This window comes from Pseudopipra pipra, chromosome 25, assembly GCF_036250125.1.
Source record: "Pseudopipra pipra isolate bDixPip1 chromosome 25, bDixPip1.hap1, whole genome shotgun sequence".
In the NCBI taxonomy this organism is placed as follows: Eukaryota; Metazoa; Chordata; class Aves; order Passeriformes; family Pipridae; genus Pseudopipra; species Pseudopipra pipra.
In genome coordinates, this window is record NC_087573.1 from 1,741,906 (window position 1) to 1,761,841 (window position 19,936).

At 55.3% G+C, this 19,936-nt stretch overlaps 2 protein-coding genes across 2 annotated transcripts in view; one reads left to right on the plus strand and one right to left on the minus strand.

Moving 5' to 3' along the window:
- Positions 1–16,970, plus strand: part of CNTN2 (contactin 2) — a 31,753-nt gene extending 14,783 nt beyond the window's left edge. Inside the window, exons 4-23 of the mRNA XM_064635973.1 lie at positions 456–631; positions 920–1,015; positions 1,258–1,467; positions 2,110–2,209; positions 2,454–2,629; positions 3,293–3,429; positions 3,922–4,051; positions 4,922–5,072; positions 5,345–5,472; positions 5,804–5,979; positions 6,688–6,808; positions 7,168–7,326; positions 7,449–7,598; positions 8,282–8,352; positions 9,486–9,720; positions 10,455–10,570; positions 10,899–11,085; positions 11,813–11,925; positions 12,009–12,177; positions 12,905–16,970. Coding sequence (XP_064492043.1) covers positions 456–631; positions 920–1,015; positions 1,258–1,467; positions 2,110–2,209; positions 2,454–2,629; positions 3,293–3,429; positions 3,922–4,051; positions 4,922–5,072; positions 5,345–5,472; positions 5,804–5,979; positions 6,688–6,808; positions 7,168–7,326; positions 7,449–7,598; positions 8,282–8,352; positions 9,486–9,720; positions 10,455–10,570; positions 10,899–11,085; positions 11,813–11,925; positions 12,009–12,177; positions 12,905–13,008 — 2,905 coding nt within the window. The 3' untranslated portion in view covers positions 13,009–16,970. The remainder of the gene's footprint in view (positions 1–455; positions 632–919; positions 1,016–1,257; positions 1,468–2,109; positions 2,210–2,453; positions 2,630–3,292; positions 3,430–3,921; positions 4,052–4,921; positions 5,073–5,344; positions 5,473–5,803; positions 5,980–6,687; positions 6,809–7,167; positions 7,327–7,448; positions 7,599–8,281; positions 8,353–9,485; positions 9,721–10,454; positions 10,571–10,898; positions 11,086–11,812; positions 11,926–12,008; positions 12,178–12,904) is intronic.
- Positions 16,971–18,084: 1,114 nt separating this feature from the next.
- Positions 18,085–19,886, minus strand: TMEM81 (transmembrane protein 81). The gene is made up of 2 exons (XM_064635974.1): positions 19,755–19,886; positions 18,085–18,920 (listed from the first exon to the last, which is right to left on the minus strand). Exon 2 carries the CDS (start codon positions 18,904–18,906, stop codon positions 18,100–18,102), a length of 807 nt encoding a protein of 268 aa, XP_064492044.1. The 5' UTR covers positions 18,907–18,920; positions 19,755–19,886; the 3' UTR covers positions 18,085–18,099.
- Between the last annotated feature and the right edge of the window lie 50 nt (positions 19,887–19,936).

Here is a 19,936-nt window from a genome sequence, read left to right on the forward strand (position 1 = left end):
GACAGGAGGGGGGAGCTGGGGGGGGTCGGGCTCTGCTCCCAGGGAACAAGGGACAGGAGGAGAGGGAACGGCCTCAGGCTGTGCCAGGGGAGGGTCAGGTTGGATATTAGGGAAAAATTTCTCTCTGGAAAGGGTGGTCAGGCACTGGAAGGGGCTGCCCAGGGAGGTTTGGAGTCCCCACCCCTGGAGGTGTCCAAGGAAGGACTGGACGTGGCCCTCAGTGCTCTGGGCTGGGGGACAAGGTGGGGATCAGGGACAGGTTGGACTCAATCCTGGAGGGATTTTCCAACCTCAGTGACTCTGTGCTGTGCCATCTCTCCCAGGGCACAGCCAGGATAGGAATCTAACTCCAATCCCAGCAGAGCTGGAACACCAACCAGCACAGCCCCTTGTGAGGCCCCCAGGGTGTGGCCACGAGGATTTCCCCCCTCACTCCCCCCTCTCGCTCTGGGCAGGTGGAAGATGAACGGCACAGACATCGAGGTGGAGCCAGACTCCCGTTACAGGCTGGTTGCAGGGGACCTGGTGATCAGCAACCCCGTGAAAGCCAAGGATGCTGGATCCTACCAGTGCCTGGCATCCAACTCCAGGGGCACCGTGGTCAGCAGGGAGGCCTCCCTCCGCTTTGGCTGTAAGTTTGCCTCCCCAGGGTAAAGGAAATGCAGCTGGGGGCCAACTGAGCCCCCCTGCTCACCTGGAGAAATGTGGGAGAGCAGCTCTCCTGCCCATGGCACCCAACCCCACCCTGTGGAGAAACCCCCTGGCACTTCCCCAGGCGTGCCATGGAAATTTATTGTGCTACAGAGAAAGCCCCTAATCCTTTGGGATCTCCCTCTGTGCAACCACTGAGAAGACCCAGAGATGAAGCCCAGTGATGCCCCCAGCTTTGCTCTGTCCAGGTTTCACTTTGCCCCTTCAGTTTTGCAGGAATTCTCGGCGGAGGAGCGGGACCCCGTGAGGATCACCGAGGGCTGGGGGGTGATGTTTGCCTGCAGCCCTCCCCCCCACTACCCAGGTAAGGCTCTGGCACCTCCACATCTCCACACGACAGAGCAAGGCATTCCCAGCAGGGGAACCCCTCTCCCTGCCTTTCCCTGGGAATTTTAGGGAAGGGAATCTGAGGTTTATTCAGCAGCAAAGCAGAGGCAGGACTTGGTGTGTCCACACAAGGACCGACTCCAAGGGCTGGTCTGGGTTCAGCCCTCCCAGGAGGACCCATTCAGGCCGTGCAGCTCATTCCTCTCCCCTCTCCCCCAGGTTTATCCTATCGGTGGCTCCTGAACGAGTTCCCCAATTTCATCCCGGCCGACGGGAGACGTTTCGTCTCCCAGACCACGGGAAACCTCTACATTGCCAAGACAGAGGCCTCTGACCTGGGCAACTACTCCTGCTTTGCCACCAGCCACATCGACTTCATCACCAAGAGTGTCTTCAGCAAGTTCTCCCGGCTCAGCCTGGCAGCAGAGGGTCAGTGCCCTTGGACCAGTGCTCTTGGATCAGCGGGATAATGCCAGTTATTGGGGGGGAAAGGCAAAATTAAGCCACTCCACAGGACACCAGCGGTGCCAAGTCACCCTGCAGCCTCTCAGGGGAGCTTAAGAGCTCCTAAAAATATGGATTGGCTGGAATGGGGGGGAGGCAGCCCTCCCAAACCTCAGCCAGGGGGGGTTCTCTGTCTTTAAAAAATGCTTCTGGGGCGGGGGAAAAGGAGTTAAACAGGTAGGAAGGCCTGGATGGACGGGGCTTGGAGCAGCCTGGGCTAGTGGGAGATTCCCTGCCCAGGGCAGGTGGAACTGGATGAGCTTTAAGGTCCCTTCCAACTCAAACCCTTGTAGGATTCTGTGGCTCTAGGAAATCAAGGAGAAATAGCCCTGAGATGTTGTAAAGAGATTTTTAGAGACTGTTGCGAGAAGCAAATGAAACCTCTGCCCACACAAAGGTCTGGGAAAGTCGTGTCACCCTGCAGGTCCCTCTGCCCTTTGAGACCTCCCCTCCTAGGTGGCATTTTGGAGCCCTCTAGGATATTTTGGAGTCCTCCAGGACATTTTGGAGCCCTCCAGGACATTTTGAAGTCCTGCAGGGCTCCTCACCACGTTTTCCCCCTGACAGATGCCCGGCAGTTCGCCCCCAGCATCAAGGCCAGGTTCCCTGCAGACACCTACGCCCTGGCAGGGCAGGCAGTGACTCTGGAGTGCTTTGCCTTTGGGAAGTGAGTGCAGTGTCCGTGTCAGTCGGGCTGGGGATGGGGAGGGAGTGGCAGAACCTGCAGCCTCACACCCCCTCTCTCCAAGGGCCCTGGTGAAGGCCAGAGAGGGAGGGAGAGTGGGAAGGGGGAAGTGGCTCCAGCCGTCAGTCCTGCTGGGACACGGCTGGGAGGGCACCCAGGGGATGTGGGGACGGGGTTGCTCTGAGCTGTGGTGTCACCCAGGTTCACCAGCCTGGCTTTTCCACAGCCCTGTCCCCCAGATAAAGTGGAGGAAGCTGGATGGCTCCCAGTCCTCCAAGTGGATCGGCAGCGAGCCCCTCCTGCAGATCCAGGATGTTGGCTTTGAGGACGAGGGCACCTACGAGTGTGAGGCTGAGAACATCAAAGGCAGAGACACCCACCAGGGCCGGATCATCATCCAAGGTAACCCCTGGATGTGTGTTCACCCGAGGGAAAACCCTCAAACACGGGTCTTTCACTTAAATATGTGCCTTTGCAGAGCACAGCAAGGTGCCCTGGGCACAAACTGAGCTTTTGGGAGCAAAACCACCACCTTGAATCCTGCCTCTTATCCTGAAGTTCAGGAATGGTCTTAGGCTGAAGGAGGGCAGGTTTGGGTGGGATATTGGGAAGGAATTCTTCCCTGGGAGGGTGGGGAGGCCCTGGCACAGGTTGCCCAGAGAAGCTGTGGCTGCCCCATCCCTGGAAGTGCCCAGGGTCAGGTTGGATAATTTGGAGCAACCTGGGCTGGTGGAAGGTGTCCCTGCCCATGGCAGGGGGTGGCACTGGGTGAGCTTTAAGGTCCCTTCCAACCCAAACCAGTCTGGGATTCCATGACTCCACAGTTCAGGAGTGGCTGCATTAACTCTTAGGGGGAGAACCCCCCAAGTTCCCCCTTGGCTGTGGGTCCCTCCAGTGCAGCCAGTGCAGAGCAGCAGCCGCAGCCCTGCAGGACCCAGCTCTGCCTCACTCACAGGAGCATGAGGCTGCTCCTGCTGTGCCAACCCATGTGCCACGGGCATCCTGCTGCCTGCCTGGCAGCACTGCCCCCCGAGCTGAGCTCCTGCTCTGCCCCCTCTCTCACAGCCCAGCCCGAGTGGCTGAAGGTCATCTCGGACACGGAGGCCGACATCGGGTCCGACCTGCGCTGGAGCTGCGCGGCCGCCGGCAAACCCCGGCCCACGGTCAGGTGGCTCCGGGACGGGCAGCCCCTGAGCTCCCAGGTACCCCTGACAGCCCCCCCAACCCCCCCAGCACCCCCCAGCACCGACCCTGCTCCTCCAGACTCAGCCCCTTCTCCTGCCTCGCTGCAAACGCATCTCCAGCCCGTTCCTCACCCCGCATCCCCCTTCCATGTGCCCCCATGAGGCTGCAAAGCAACTGCCACGATCCCGAGTTCCCCCTGCTGGCACTGCCATCCCAGCCATTGCTTCGTGCAACTGCAGGGACTCACAGGCAGTTATCAGGGCAGAGAAATACCTGCCCTGGTGTGACCTGCACGGTGCTGCCCGGGCGCTCGGCAGTCTCAGCGAGCAGAGCACGGCGACGTGGGGGAGAGGCTGGACGGCCACAAAAACACACCCTGAGTTTTCTCCCGTGGAAAACCAGGCTGGCTCCGAAGAGTCTGCAATGAAACTCAACCCTGGCCACCCGAGGATTGAGTTCCATTTTTGGTTTTTTTCTCATCTAATGGGTTCATCCTCTTGTTTGCACAGAACCGCATCGAAGTGAGCGGTGGAGAGCTGAGATTTTCCAAGCTAGTCCTGGAGGACTCTGGCATGTATCAGTGTGTGGCTGAGAACAAGCATGGCACAGTTTATGCAAGTGCTGAATTAACAGTGCAAGGTAATTCCTCCCTTCCCAGAGCTCTGGGTTTCAATGGGACACTGAAGCATTTTAGACTCGTCCCGATGCTCGCGATCCCAGATTAAAGATGGGAGCAGGCAAAAACTGCTTCACTCACCATTGAAATGTAGCTGCTGGTCCAATAAGACACTCTACAACCCTTTAAAAATCTAAATCCTGTGTAAATTCAGTAACTCTGAAAGAGAACAAGGACATCTGTTTAGCCACAGGGAGTGCACAGGACACCCAGCAGCAGCACTGCAAATTCTCTTCCACTACAAGCTCCTCTTTTTTGGAGGAAAAAGGTCAAAACCCCAAGAGTTCAGCAGCCATTCAGACTGGAGCTGAACTGATGCCAAACCTGTTCCACACTGGTCTAAAAGTTCATCTCCTCGTGGTCAGGAGATTCCAGAGATAAATTAAAGGCCCTGAACTCAACATTAAGACACTGAGGGCAACAGGCAAATCCCAATTCTCTCTGCAGTCCCAGGAGGAGTTTTAGGCAAGCTGGATGTCTGTGCTGGGGACTTGGGGCAGGATATTGAAGAGAATATCCTCGACATGTTCCAAAGCAGCTGTTCTTGTGTCTCTCCAAGACCTTGCACTTGTTAGGGCCATTCCCATTGCTGTGTAAACAGGTGTGGCACACGACACCTGCCTCAGGTGTGTCACCCAACACCTGCCCTGGCAGGTGTTAGAACCCACCCAGCAGCAGAGGAACCACTCCTTTCATCCCGCTCTCCAGATACTGCCTCGCTTCTCTTACCAAGCCATCCAACAACAGATCAATACCCAGTCACTTGGCCCTTCAAACACCCCCAGAGCAGGGGGTTCTGACCAGTCCTTAATCCTGTTTTTTCCCCCCTGTAGCCTTAGCACCAGATTTTAGACTAAGCCCAGTGAAGCGGCTGATCCCGGCAGCCCGGAGTGGGAAGGTCATCATCCCCTGCCAGCCACGAGCAGCACCCAAAGCCACTGTGCTCTGGACCAAGGGGACTGAGCTTCTGGTCAACAGCAGCAGGTAGCAGCACAGACTCAGCTTCTGCCTAGAAACTGTAGCTAAAATCACTTTCTTTTTTCTTGCCAGAATACTGGACTCGATGACCCAAATGTGCTGCTCCGTCCCTGAGCTTTGTTGTTCCTCTAATTTCTTCTTTAGAAAACATGATATTTCTCTGTCTGTCTTTTTTATCTCTGATTTCTCTAAAAGCAGCAAGTGCTGGAAATTACCAGGGGTAGAGAGTGAACAGCCATTGTTAACCTTCCTCTTGTGTGGTTCCTGTCCCTCTCCAGGGTGACTATTACTGCAGATGGCACCTTGATCCTCCAGAACATCAGCAAATCTGATGAGGGAAAATACACCTGCTTTGCTGAGAATTTCATGGGCAAAGCCAACAGCACTGGGATCCTCTCTGTTCGAGGTAGAGCTGTTTGCCTTGATTTGGGGTCAGTCGAGCAGGAAACGTCTAAGAATGACTGATGGGATATTTCTCCTCTCCTTATACCCCCAAAACCAATGCAGTACTCGGGGAATCAAAGTAATCTCAGCCTGTGGGGCAGCAAAACCTTCTGCTGACCCCCCACATCCCTCACCAACCTGGAGAAAAGCACTTCCCTTCTCTAAGGACTGCAATCCCTCCCCTCCCTCCTGTCAAAGTCCAGAGGGAGGACGAGCTGGAAGGTGTTGGTTGGTTGGGATACTGGCACGTGGACATTCTCAGCTGACAGCCCCTCCCCGCTCTTTCTCTGCAGATGCCACCAAAATCACCCTGGCCCCATCCAGCGCTGACATCAACGTGGGGGAGAACCTCACCCTGCAGTGCCACGCGTCCCACGACCCCACCATGGACCTCACCTTCACCTGGGCCCTGGACGACTTCCCCATCGACTTCGACAAGTCTGAGGGGCACTACCGGCGAGCCAGCGTGGTGAGGGCACAGGGCACTCCTGTGCCACCAGAAGGGACAGGGGATTAGTGCCAGCCTCGTTGTTTGTGTGTCTGTGGGGGGCTGAACTCCAAATCTCTGCGAGTGTCCAAGGCCAGGTTGGATGGAGCGACCTGGGACAGTGGGAGGTGTCCCTGCCTGTGACGGGGGGAGGATGAGATGATCTTTATGGTCCCTTCCAACCCCAACCATCCCGTGATTCCGTGATCACTCCCCTCCTCAGCTGGACGAGGGAGAGGGGAAGGCTCGTGGGTCGAGATAAGGGCAGGCAGGGATCACTCAGGGATCACTCAGGGATCACTCAGATCACTCAGATCACTCAGAGGTCACTCAGGGATCACTCAGGGATCACTCATCACTCAGGGATCACTCAGAGGTCACTCAGGGATCACTCAGAGGTCACTCAGGGATCACTCAGATCACTCAGGTCACTCAGTGATCACCACCACGAGCAAAACAGACCCAGCCCAGGCCACCTGATGGGCTCAGCCTTGGTCAGCAGTGGGTCCCTCTTGGGGCCAGCTGGCCCTGGGGCTCCATCACACGGGGGAATCCTCCAGCAGCTCCTCACAGATCCCACTTCCACACCCCCCTCGCTACCAAACCCCAGCTTTGCAAACCCAAACCACCAACTCTGCCCTGTGATGGGGTTCAAACACCCTCCCCAGTGCCTGTTCTCTCTCCCTGCAGAAGGAAGCCATCGGGGACCTGAGCATCTCCAACGCGCAGCTGCGGCACTCGGGGCGTTACACGTGCACGGCCCAGACCGTGGTGGACAGCGCCTCGGAGTCGGCCACGCTCACCGTCCGGGGTAACTGCCCTGCCAGGAGCCTCCCTGCTCCTCACAGGCCCCTAAGTCCTGGCATGGCCCTTGCAAGGGATCATTTTGCCCCTCCCTTGCAGCCACCCCACCGTCTGATAGCTGAGCTTCGTGACACAGCTTAATGGGCGTGGTGGGTTTCGGTCAAAGGTTGGGCTTGGTGACCTTGGAGGTCTTTTCCAACCTTAGGGATTCTGTGAGATTTGAAAGGAGCTTTTTCTGGAGGGTAAAAACTGGAGGTGAGGCCTCCCAGCCTCCAGAAAAGAAAGGCCTGATGTCAATTTATGACCCACACAACACAAAGAAGCTCCAAATCTTTGATCTGAGTAACACGTCCCTTTGTCTCCCAGGGCCTCCAGGCCCCCCCGGGGGGGTGGTGGTGAGAGACATCAGTGATACCAGCGTCCAGCTGAGCTGGAGCCGTGGCTTTGACAACCACAGCCCCATCGCCAGGTACCTCATCGAGGCCAGGACCCTCCTCTCCAGCAAGTGGAAGCAGATGAGGACCAGTAAGTGTCTCGATGGCAGCACTGGGGACACGGCCCTCGAGGGCCACCAGGCACTGGTGAGCCCTTGCTCTGGGCTGCCACTCGCTCTATTGGCCCTCCTCTGGTGTTATTGGATTATATAGATCCTGTAAACATTGAAGGCAATGCAGAGACAGCCCAGGTGGTGAACCTCATCCCTTGGATGGACTATGAGTTCCGGGTCTTGGCCAGTAACATCCTGGGAGTGGGGGAGCCGAGTTTGCCCTCCAGCAAAATCCGCACCAAGGAAGCAGGTAGGTGTGGGGACACCCCTGGGAACCCGAGGGATCTGTCCCTGCCTGCTGGAGGGGGAAGGCTGGCTTGGTCCCAAAGGATTAATCATCCCCTCGAGTGCTCCTGGAGGTGAGGCCATCACAGGATTTTCTGCCTCTCTGCCCATTTCCATGGCAAACACGAAGCAGTGGCAGAGCTGGCAGTGACTTCCCTGGCGTTAGAGCCAGCATATGAACATGATAAACCCTGGCATCATAAACCCTGCCTTCAAACCTTCTGGGCAGCAAGGCAAGGAAGGGGAAAGAGCTGTTGTATCACAGAGCACAGTTCTGCAAGAACAAGGTAGATTTCCCAGCAAAGAGCTGGGAATGTTCATCCCATCCCTGGCTGCCTGAAGGTGCTGTCGTGAGGGCTGGGAGAGCAGCAGAACTGCTCTCAGTGTGCCAAATGCAAAGTAACCCCTTTCCAATAAAAACTCCTCTCCACATCCCTGCCTTTGAGCTTCATCCCTGTCCCCTCAGAGATGAGCTGGGCAGGCACAAACCGGTGTTCCAGGCCTGATTTCCAGGGGTAAAAAAAAAAGAGAGCAGCCCCTCCCCAGGAGCTGTCCCCGCCCGTGACGCGCCGTGTCTGTGCCTGTCTCCATCACTGCCACCCCCTTAACCCAACCTGTGCTGTCTGCTTTTGTTTGGGGACCTGACAGCACCCACTGTGGCACCATCTGGGCTCGGCGGCGGTGGAGGGGCTCCCAACGAGCTCATCATCAACTGGACGGTGAGTGCTGGCTGGGGGCCAAGGGGAGGAGCCCAGACCATTCCCTTTGGGAAATCACTGCTCCAGTTACGACTCTGTTGAGCCAAACTTGGGCAAAAAAATCTCACTGGCTTTGTTGGAAATGATAGAACTTCCCCACATTTTAACCGATGGCAGCGAGTGCCTGGGTTTGGTTCTGCAGCCTCCTGCTGGTTTGATCTTTAAACCACCGAACCTTTGAGTCTCTCTGGAGTGGCTCTGAGGGGCTTCAGCAGACAAGGCTTGAGCAGCTGAAGGTTGGACATCTGGGATCTTAAATTCGTGGCCATTCAGAGACATGGGGGAGTAATCAGGAGATACAGAGGGGATTAGCAAAGACATCAGAGCTGAGAGCTGGAGACTCGCTGTCTGAGGATGAGGGGGGCAAAGAATATGGAGCAAATTAGCCAGTGAAGGACAGAGCACTAATTAATGAGGGGAATTGTGTAACTCAGAACAAATGAACGTTGATTTCTTTGTTTGGTAGAAGAGAATGGAACGGAATAGGATAGAATGGAATGGAATGGAGTGGAGCAGAGTGGAATGGAATAGAATAGAACAGAATAGAATAGAATAGAAGTAAACTAGGAATAGAACAGAAGTAAATTAGGAATAGAATAGAATAGAATAGAATAGAATAGAATAGAATAGAATAGAATAGAATAGAATAGAATAGAAGTAAACTAGGTATAGAATAGAATAGAATAGAATAGAATAGAATAGAATAGAATAGAATAGAATAGAATAGAATAGAATAGAATAGAAGTAAACTAGGAATAGAATAGAATAGAACTAGGAATAGAATAGAAGTAAATTAGGAATAGAATAGAATAGAACTAGGAAGAGAATAGAAGTAAATTAGGAATAGAATAGAATAGAACTAGGAATAGAATAGAATAGAAGTAAATTAGGAATAGAATAGAATAGAACTAGGAAGAGAATAGAAATATGTGAAAATGCTTGGAAGGGGCACAGGCAGCTGGAATGATTCACTGCCTGTCTCTGGCCAGGATGAGGTCTCACCTGTCCCACCAACCCTTCAAGGGCGGGCTTGGGGCTTTCACTTGCTGCTGCTGATTTTTTGGTGAGTTTGAAGGCACTCTCTCCCCTCACAGCCGACTCTGAGGGACTACCAGAACGGGGACGGGTTTGGGTACCTGGTGTCCTTCCGGAGGAAGGGCTCCCAGGGCTGGCTGACGGCGCGGGTGCCCCACGCCGAGTCCCTGCACTACGTGTATCGCAACGAGAGCATCGCGCCCTACACCCCCTTCGAGGTGAAGATCAAGGCCTACAACAGGAAGGGAGAGGGGCCCGAGAGCCTCACTGCCATCGTCTACTCGGCTGAGGAAGGTACAGGGGCTGCACCAGGGTGGGATTGCCCAGGGGAGTCAGCCTGGGGGACTTGAGAGCCTCTCCCAGGGACTAAAGGGGCTCTGGGAGAACTGGAGAGGGACTGGGGACAAGGGATGGAGGGACAGGATGGGGGAATAGCTTTAAGATGAAGGAGGGCAGGCTTGGATTAGATGTTTTAAGGAGAAATTGTTTACTATAAGGGTGGGGAGGCCCTGGCACAGGTTGCACAGAGAAGCTGTGGCTGCCCCATCCCTGGAAGTGTCCAAGTGTCCAGAGCAACCTGGGCTAGTGGAAGGTGGAACGAGATGAACCTCAATGTCCCTTCCAACCCAAACCATTCTCTGCCTGCAGAGACTCAGAATCCACCCTATTCTGCCCTCAGCCAGGTCCCTGCTGGGTCTGTCTGGGAGCTCAGCCACAGGAGAGGTTCCTTTGGCTCCCAGAACACTGGAACGTTCATCTGCTCCTTCAAACACCCAGAGATGTTCCCCCAGCCCAGCCACGACTGCCCCAGAGCCTGAGAGCAGACACAGACCCCCAGGACACCCAGCTGTGGCCCTGCTTGTCCTCCTAAGTCCCTAAATCCCTTCCCCTGGCTCTGCTCTGTCCCACAGCACCAGCTGTCTGCCCGCAGGGGGATGGGGCTGCAGGACAGCCCTTTGTCTGGTGCCCAAGTGCTGCTGCCCAGAGCCAGGAAAAAGGAGTTTATTCCCTTTCCTTGTCTTTTTCAGAACCCAAAGTGGCTCCTTACAGGGTTGTGGCCAAGTCTGTTCTGTCCTCGGAGATGGATGTGTCCTGGGAGCCCGTGGAGCAGGGGGATGTCACAGGAGTGCTCTTGGGCTACGAGGTAGGGGCCTGGGGTGGGAGACACTGAGGCTGAGGTGGGAGAGCCCAGCAAAGAAAACTCCCCCAGGTCAAGTGAGCTGGAAGGAAACAGCATTTTGTTGCCAAAGGGGGAGGATAATGAAGAGCCAAGTGGCTCTGATGGGGCTGGGACTGCTGCTCACAGGAGAGGCTGAGAGAGGAACATCCCCTTTGTCCTGGTTGCCTTTCCACCTCAATCCCAGGCACACACGAAGCAAAAGAATAAATAACAGCGAGGGGTGTCCAGCCCTGGCTGTGGATTTGCAGATGCCTCTGTCCTTACTAAACCCCCTGGATCCTTCTCTGCCCAGATCCGGTACTGGAAGGACGGGGACAAGGAGGAGGCAGCTGACAGGGTGAGGACAGCAGGGCTGGTCACATCTGCCCACGTGACAGGGCTGAACCCCAACACCAACTACCACGTGTCAGTCCGAGCCTACAACCGGGCTGGGACCGGCCCCCCCAGCGCCTCCACCAACGTCACCACCACCAGGCCACGTGAGTGACCCCCCCAGGCTGCACATCCCCCTCCCCTGGCCCGCTGCTTCCCCCAAAAACCTGAGTCACTCTTTATCCTGCTGCTCTGAGGCTGTTTTTTGTCATCCATGAAACGGTTTCCCTGAATTTTCTGAGATCAGAATTGTGGTCTGTCTATCCCTCACCTGAGCTCTGTGTATCCCTCACCTGAGCTCTGTATCCTTCACCTTGGGATCTGTGTATCCCTCACCTGATCTCTGTCTATCCCTCACCTGAGAGCTGCATATCCCTCACCTTAGACCTGTGTATCTCTCACCTGAGATCTGTGTATCCCTCACCCTGGAGCTGTTTTTCCCTCACCTGAGCTCTTTGTATCCCTCACCCTGGAGCTGTGTATCCCTCACCTTGGGATCTGTGTATCCCTCACCTTGGGATCTGTGTATCCCTCACCTGAGAGCTGTGCATCCTTCATCCTGGAGCTGTGTATCCCTCACCTGATCTCTGTGTATCCCTCCCCTGAGCTCTGTGTATCCCTCACCTGATCTCTGTGTATCCCTCACCTGAGCTCTGTGTATCCCTCCCCTGAGCTCTGTGTATCCCTCACCTGAGCTCTGTGCTCAGGCTCACCTTTGGTGGCCTTTAAACCCTCCCCGGGGGTGACACCAGCCCTGCTCACGGAGCCTCAGGAGGTGGCTGTAACCAGCACAACCCAAATCACTGAACCCCTGTCTTGCTTTGCATCCCTCAGCACCGAAAAGGCCCCCTGGCAACATCTCCTGGACTTTCTCTGGCTCCACAGTCACCATCAAGTGGGACCCGGTGGTGGCGAGGGCGGACGAGTCGGCGGTGACGGGGTACAAGGTACGGGCAGGACGGGGCTGGGCTGCCCTCAGGGGGGACTGACCCCCAGGAAAACACAACCTCACAGTTCCCTCTCCCAACAGATGCTCTACAGGCAGGATTCCCACTCTGCCCCCACCCTGTACCTGGCCAGCAAGAGCCGGATCGACATCCCCGTCCCCGAGGACTTCACCCACGCCTTCGTGCAGATCCGGGTCACGGGGCCGGGGGGGGACGGGACCCCTGCAGAAGTTCACATCCTCCGGAACAGTGGTAGGTCTGCTCCTCTGCCCCTCACAAGGTGCTTCCCAGGAGCTCGGAGAGAGAGGAGAGGAGTCACCTGCAGCTCCCCTGCCCGTCCTTCCCACCGCTGTGCCGGGACAAAGGGTGACCCAGTCCCACCTCCTCCCCCACCTGACCCCACAGCACGGTGGAACCATCAATGCCAGGGTGGAACCATCAATGCCAGGGTGTTTTTAAATCCCACTCCCCCTTCCAGGGACACGGGAGAACATCCTACCCTGGTATTTTAGGTTGAGATTCTGGAATTGGGCTTTTCTGGAAATGGCCTTTGGTTCCCTTGTGCTGTTCACTCAAAAGAGCTCCTGGCACATTGCTCTCCATCCCCCCACCAAACCTCTCCCCCAGCTCTGACGACCTTTCACTCCAGCCTGAACCCACCTTATATATTTGCAGCTAAAGCCCTCGAGACCCCCCAGTCCCCCAACTCACCCAGAGTTCAAAACTAAGAAGTCACTTCTTTGCTGAGAGTGAAATCCTGACTGTTTGTGACCCACCCTGACTCTGGGCCCCCCCAGCAGGTTCCCTTGGTCTGGGGGGTGAGCACTCAGACCCCATCTCCAGATTCTTCTTCCAACACACGAGTTCCTGGGAGGTTCCTCAGGACAAACAGGAGCACAGACCCCCCAACCAACACCTCGAGTGCCCCGCTGTCTGTGCCACCAGGCAGCTGCTCCTTCCCTGTCCCTCTCTTTTCCAGGGACCAGTATGATGGTGGAAGACTCGGGGACGAGGCCCCAGGCTGTGGTGATCACCACCAACTCCCTGCTCATGGTGGCCCTGATCAGCTCCCTGCAGCTCTGACCGAGGCCGGGTGCGGGACTCGGGACGTGATTCCCCCCGATCCGGGCGGGAAAACCACAACCCTCGGCTGCTGCAACTCCCACTTTGTACCAGAGCAGCCCCACAGGGAGAGGATTTGACAGAGGAGGAGAAGGAGGAGGAAAGAAACAGCTTTTTTTTTTGGTTTGGAGGAACGTGGGGTTTCCTACGAGAGACGCGGCTCTTTGACCGATGAAACTTTTTTAAAGGGACGAGGAAAGGAAGAATTCCCCGGGAATTCTGCAGCCAACTGCCCCCTCCCCACACGGCACCCAGTAGGTTTTCTGCCTTATGAAGCCATGTATGAGATAACCAGACTGCTAAATTGGACTTTTTTTTTTTTTTTTTAACTCTGTACAGTGAATTGTTTTTGGGGGGGGACAGAGAGGGTGGACGGGGACTGAGAGTTCAGTGAGCAGCACGTTCCACACCATCTCTGAGGAGTTATGGGACAGGATTTACTCTTTCTTCCCCATAACATGAGCCAAATCCTGCAGCAACCAGCCCAAGGAGCTAAAGCCAGGGGAGGATTGATCTCTGCCCCAGCCTGGGGTTTGTCTCAGCTGCCCTGAGGTGCAACTTCAATGTTCCCCATGTCCCACGTGCTTTTGGGGTGGTGTCGTGACCCTGTTTGCTTCTTTCCTTCCTGTCTGGGGGAAAAAGGGAAAAGGAGATAGTTTTCTAGGGAAAAAAAAAAAAAAAGTAGCTCTGCCTAAAAATGGAGGTGTCAGTAAATCCCAGTTCAATAGAGGGGCTTGAAGGAGGAGGGAAAAGTATATTCCATGATTGAAACAAGAACTGGAGACTTGAGGAAGCCACCACTGGGACAATGAGGAGGATCTGGGCTCAGATTCCTCTCCCTGCACACAGAGTTCAAACAGCCCAAATGTCAGGCTCAGCCTGGGGCTGCAGGACTGAGATCCAGAGGTTGGTCTGGCTTTCAGGCTCAACAGCCCAAAGCACAGGGATGCTGAGGGGCACCTTTAGCTGGGAAAAGATGGGAGGCACCACTCCCTGAACTGGCTGGGAATAATGGTCCTGCTGAAATCTCTGCCTCCCAGTGAAGCAGTCGACCAAAGTTAATGAGGGTTGATTCCTGCTGCTGCTGGGTTGATCCCAAGGGTGCTTTTAGGGGCCTTTCCCTCCCTCCTTCCCAAAGGACAACACTCCCAGCCCCCAGAATTACCTGGCAAAGGGCTGCAGCTGCAGGATTGAGCCCTACCAAGGCCCTGGCACAGTTTCCATGTTAAATGCCAATTCCTTGCCCTTTTTAACCATTTTAAACTGCTGTGTCCTAAGTCTTGGGGAGCATTTGAGAGATCACAGGCTGCCCAGGGACTGCCCTGGAGTCAGAATCCCTGGAAATGCCCAAAGAACATGTGGATGTGGCACTCGGGAATGGAGTTTAGTGCTGATCACTGGACTTGAGGATCTTAAAAGGTCTTTTCCAACCTTAATGATTCCATGATTCCATAAACCCCTGGTCTCCCTGTTGTGTATATCCAGAGTAACCCATCCCAGTTATTCCCCAGCCCTGGAAGCAAAGAGGGAAAAGCCCAGGTGGGTTCCCAGGGTGGGATGAGCAGCTCTGGGATGAGGGGAGGAGGCTCCCTGTGTTTAGCAAACAACAGGAATGTTTTAACAACCGGGCAAAGAAAAATAAACGTAATGGAAATGTGGCAACACCTCGAGCCCACCTGCACAAAGGAAGGAAACCTCCCTGTTCCCATGACAAATAATACCCAGGAAAAAGTGGGAAGAGCAGCCAGAGGCTCCTGCTGGCACAGGGCAGGCTGAGGGAGGAACTGGCATTCCCAGGCCCCTCTGCAGCTCTCCAGGAACTACCCACCTGCAGTCTGGGGGAATTCGCTGATCCTCCAAAGCTGTGGAGCCAGAAGAGGCAGTGGCAGGTTATGGAACTGCAGGGAAAACCCCGGGAAACCCCCGAGGGAAGGACAGGAGGGAGGGACAGCAAAGGGTTCCCACTGGAGGATGAGAAAGGCCAGGTGGGTGGCAGGAAAATCCCTCTGCAGACCCCACAGCTCGGGGTTTGCACAGGTACAAGTCAAATTAAGACCAAGAGCGGCTTGTTTGGGGCAGTTCTGGTGCTGGTTACTTGTCAGAGGGGGTAAGTGAGGCACAGAAAAGGAGGGAAGAAGGAAAGGGGAAAAGGGAAAAAGGGAAAAAGAGAAAGGAAAAAGAGAAAAAGGGAAAAGGAAAAAGGAGAAGGAAGAAGAAAAAGGGAAAAGAAAAAAGAGAAAAAGGGAAAGGAAAAAGGAAAAGGAAAAAGGGAAAAGGAGCTGCAGAGACTCCCCTCCTCACTCGTGTTATGAGCTCAGGGATTTCTGCTGCCCAGGGCTCTGCATCATTACAGATCCCAGCAGGGAGCAGCCAGGACTGGGATGAATCTCTGCCCAAGGACCCTCATTAAACGGGCTGCACTCGGCAGAAATCAGGGAGACAAATGGATCCGGGCTGACAAACAGGCAGGAGCTGCTGGGAACACCCCGGGGAGAGAACACAGCACGTCCTGCCCTGCAGGGGAAGCTTCCCAGCTGCTGGCTTGGGCTGGGGGGTGGAGAGAACCTGGAGAGGAGAAGCAGAAAGGAGAGGGAAAGGGGGGACAAGAATACTTATCCCAGAGCTTTATCCCAGCAGATCGTGGAGCTGCTGCAGGAACAGGGGCCACAATTAAAGGAGGAGTCCATTAATTAATGGAGGAGTCCCATTAATCAATGGAGGAGTCCCAATAACCAATGGAGGAGTCCCATTAATCAATGGAGGAGTCCCATCAATCAATGGAGGAGTCCCCCAGCCTGGCCCAAAAGCAGCTCAGGGGGGTTGTTTCCTTTGCTGCAGAGTTACACCAAGGCTATTCCAGGAGCTCCCAGCGATTCCCGGCGCTGCCAGGGACTCCTGTTATCAGCTCCCCCTCCTGTTATCAGCTCCCCCTCCTGTTTTCAGCTCCCCCTCCCCAGTTGCCAAAGCCACCAGCGGCTCCACTCCCTCCCTCTCCCAGTGTGGCTGGAGCAGCTCAGCACTAATTGCTTCCCGAGGAGTCTGTTCCACACAAACTCCTCCAGCTGGGAACCGGCAGCACCAAAGGTCTGCACGGAGCCCCCTCCTCCGGGGGAGGGTGAAGAGCTCAGTTCCCAACTCACGGCACAAAGAGACACCTTTTTTTTTTCTTTCTTCCTGCAATTCATCCACCTGTGGTGCCTGAGGGAACCCCCATCTCTCAGGAAGAGCTGGGAAGAGAAGCAGAGATGGGGAGATGCTGTTGGAAAGGTTCCTGCTTCAGCTGCTTGCACTGACCTTCCTGCACCTCCAACCTCTCCTGGTCCCTTTTTCCCTCCCTCCCTCCCCTCCAGCCCCCACAGACCTGTTTAGTTAAACACCCCCCAACACACTTAATCAAAAAGCACCCCAGGAAAGTGCCATTAAGAGGCCCAGTCCCCTCCTTGCTGACAGCTGGAGCCCCACTGTCCATCCCAGGCTTCCATCTCAAATTAAGCATTAAAATTATATATATTAATCTTCCCTGCTCGGGGCATCTGGGTCCCCTCAGGAAGGAAAAAAAAAGAGACATAATAAAAAGATGAAAAAGGAGCCTTTTGGCTCCCACTCTGACCTCCTCAGCTGAGCAGGGGGAAATGGGCTCTGCTGGAGCTTTCATGTCGTTCTGGCCAGGTTTTTTAAAACCACAGCTGCCCCCAGGATGCAGAGTCCCCAATTTCCATCACAAAGAGCAGAGAAGGTCCCCAGATGGGGCAGCTCCTGGTTGATTTTAAGCATCAGCTCCCAGCCCTCTCCCCCGTGGTGGGTCACTCCCAATTTGCCCATTTTCTTCGTGTTCAGAAGGCAAAAAGAGCTCTGGAAACCAGGGGTGGGAAGTGCCTATTTCAGTTTTCACTGGCAAATAAAAGTGTTTCCCTCCATTTAAAGCATTTTTGTGTCGCTCTGCTAAGGAGAAAAACTAATTGTAATGTTTCCATCTTTAATATCAGGGCTGGATGGTTATTTTCCCTGGAATTGAGTGTGCTTTGGATTCCTGTAATTCACAGGGAAAAAAGGAAACAGAGAATAAATAGAGTTGTTTACTGGAAAATAAGAAAGTAAAAAGGGAAGGAACTTCGTAGGTCCCTGATTGTGCTTCCAAGGGGGAAGAAACACCCCTGCAGAGCTGCTGCTTCCTGCTGTTCCCCACCAGGAAAGATCCACAGACCCACTGAACTCTTCCCTTCCTCCCCCTTGGAGCGTTTCAGGGCTGAGCTCAGCTCTGAGTCAGGGCTAAAACCACCCCCAGTCCCGTTCCTGAGCTGAAGGTCTGTCTGTGCTCCTGCTCTGCTGCTCAGCTCTGAGGGGACAGGGCACAACCAGCCCTGAGGACACCTGGAGTTTGCCAGGCTCCAGTGGAAGGAGATGTGTCTCCAGGGAAGGAGGCAGTGCTGGTCCATCCCTCGTCCCCACAGCCACTGTGACCAAACCCTTGGAGCTGGGGAAAGGACTCAGCCAGCCAGGAAATCTGCTCTTGCTGGAGGAACATCCCCCCCCAACCCCTGAGCTGTGGCAGCTCCACCCCACGGAGCTCTCAGCAAGCAGGAGAAATTTGGGGAATAAGGGTGGCAGGTTAAATAAAACCCCCAAAGACCTCGAGGTAAAACAGAGACCCATCAGAGGAGCACAGCTGTGAGCTGGCAGCTGTTTGCTGTGGCTCAGTGTCCTCCAAATCCTGCCTGGATCATTCCAGAACTCCACTGGAGGCGAAGTGCCTCGTCCCACCCGTCTGCACTGCTCCAGTGAGATCAGGCTCTGCTCTAAAACCCTGCACTAACTCAGCACCAAAGTGCAAGGAAACATTCCAGAATAAATTTGTGTCAGCTGGAAAATAAAGCACAAATATCACATAAAACCCCATGGAATCACTGGAATCTCCCGAGTCAGAAGGGACCCACGAGGATCAATCACCAAAGTCCAGCCGTGGCCCTACAGAGACCACCCCAAGAACCACACCCCGAATTCCCCCTTAACACCAATAAAGAGACAAATACAAACAACTGCAGGAATCTCCCTTCATTTCTCTGCTCCTCTCCTTCTCCAAAGCCTCTGGCAGCAGCAGAGCAGGAGGCTGAGCAGGATGGCCCCCAGCACTCCGCTGCCAATCCCCAGTGCAGCTTCATGGAACTCCTCCTGCTCCCAGAAGCGCTCCCGCCCTTCCCGGCTGCCGTTCCCGGCGCTCCCCTCCTTCAGGTTCCCCTCCAGCTTCTGCTCCCAGGTCGGGGACTGCTGGAAGCTGAGCCCCACCAGGTCTCCAGGGATGACCCTGAGGCCAAAGTAGACCCTCTTGACGGGCTTGGAGGTGCCCCGGAGCCGCACATCGCACCGGTAGGTCCCGGCGTGCGCCTCCCGCGCGGGGGAGAAGCTCAGAGCGGGGCTGGAGTTCCTCAGGGGCTCGAACAGGAGGTCGTTGGTGGTGATGAGGCCCCGGGCCAGCTCCCAGGTGTAGCTGTAGCTGTGGTTGCCCGGCCTGGGGGCATCAGGGGCCAGGCAGGGCAGCTGGAGGGGCTGCCCCGTGGGCACGGTGAGGTGCCGGAGCCCGCACAGGAAGGTGCCCAGGCAGTAGGAGCTGACCAGGGAGCAGTTCCTCCTCTCCCCGGCCGGGGTCACCTCACACAGCTCCTCCACCTTCAGGCCTGGCCCGCAGGTGACGCTGCAGGGTGTGGAGTTCACAGCAATCCTGGCCACCGATGTCCTGAGCTTCTCCAGGACCTCCTCCGAGATCTCGCCCGGGGCGGGCACCTCGCCCGGGGCCACCACGGCCAGGACACACAGGGCACTCAGCACCAGCCCGGGGACGGGGCTCTGCTCCAAGGGCTTCATGGCAGCTCCTCAACCTGAATTCAGCAGCCGAAACACCCCCCAGAAGCATCCTCTGTAAATCTTCTCACTCGGTGTTTCTGAAATCCCACCAGCACCATCCTCAATCCTTCCACAGGGAAGATCCTTCCACTAAGATCCTTCCACTAGGGAAGATCCTTCCTCTAGGAAAAATCCTTCCACTAGGGGAGATCCTTCCACTAAGAGAGATCCTTCCACTAAGAGAGATCCTTCCACTAGGGGAGATCCCTCCTCTAGGAAAAATCCTTCCACTAGGGAAGATCCTTCCACTAAGAGATCCTTCCACTAGGAGAGATCCTTCCCCTAGGAGAGATCCTTCCACTAAGGAAGATCCTTCCACTAGGAGAGATCCTTCCACTAAGAGAGATCCTTCCACTAAGAGAGATCCTTCCACTAGGGGAGATCCTTCCCCTAGGAGAGATCCCTCCTCCAGGAGAGGGCACAGCACTGCCAAAAGAGACCCAGCAACCCCTTCCTGTGCCCCCCAGAACGTGAGTCAGGAATCCCAGTTCCTTCAGCAGGGCAGGAATGTTCCCATCCAGCACATTCCAGCAATTTGGGGGTATTTGATAGCTCAGAGGAGATGATGTTCTCCCTTCTCTGCAAGACTCTCTGTGCCTTTTCAGGCAAATTTCCCACTGTAAAGAAGCCCCACTTTAATTTTCCCATCAAGCTACAGAATGACAGAGGTGATTACTGCAGGGATCTTTAAACTAATGCTGTGGAGCACCAGGAAATCCCAGTTCACTGTGCAGGACCTGTCCAGTTCTGACCTACCCACACATCCCCCAGCCTAAAGCACTCCCCCAGCTCAAACCCAGCATTCCAACCTCCAGACACTCTGATCCACTGAAATCCAAGGCAGTCTGGGCAGGGCTTTGCCTCTGGTGACACCCAGATCCACTCCAGGGGAGCAGAGCTGATGTCACAGCCCCAAACATTCCGAGGAGGAACAAAGGGAAGGCAAAGCAAATCCTCTGGGATGAGGATCCAAAAGCACCACGTGAGGCTC

Excerpts from the sequence above, each read along its gene's own strand:
- TMEM81 (XM_064635974.1), bottom strand. The coding sequence starts at position 18,906 with ATGAAGCCCTTGGAGCAGAGCCCCGTCCCCGGGCTGGTGCTGAGTGCC.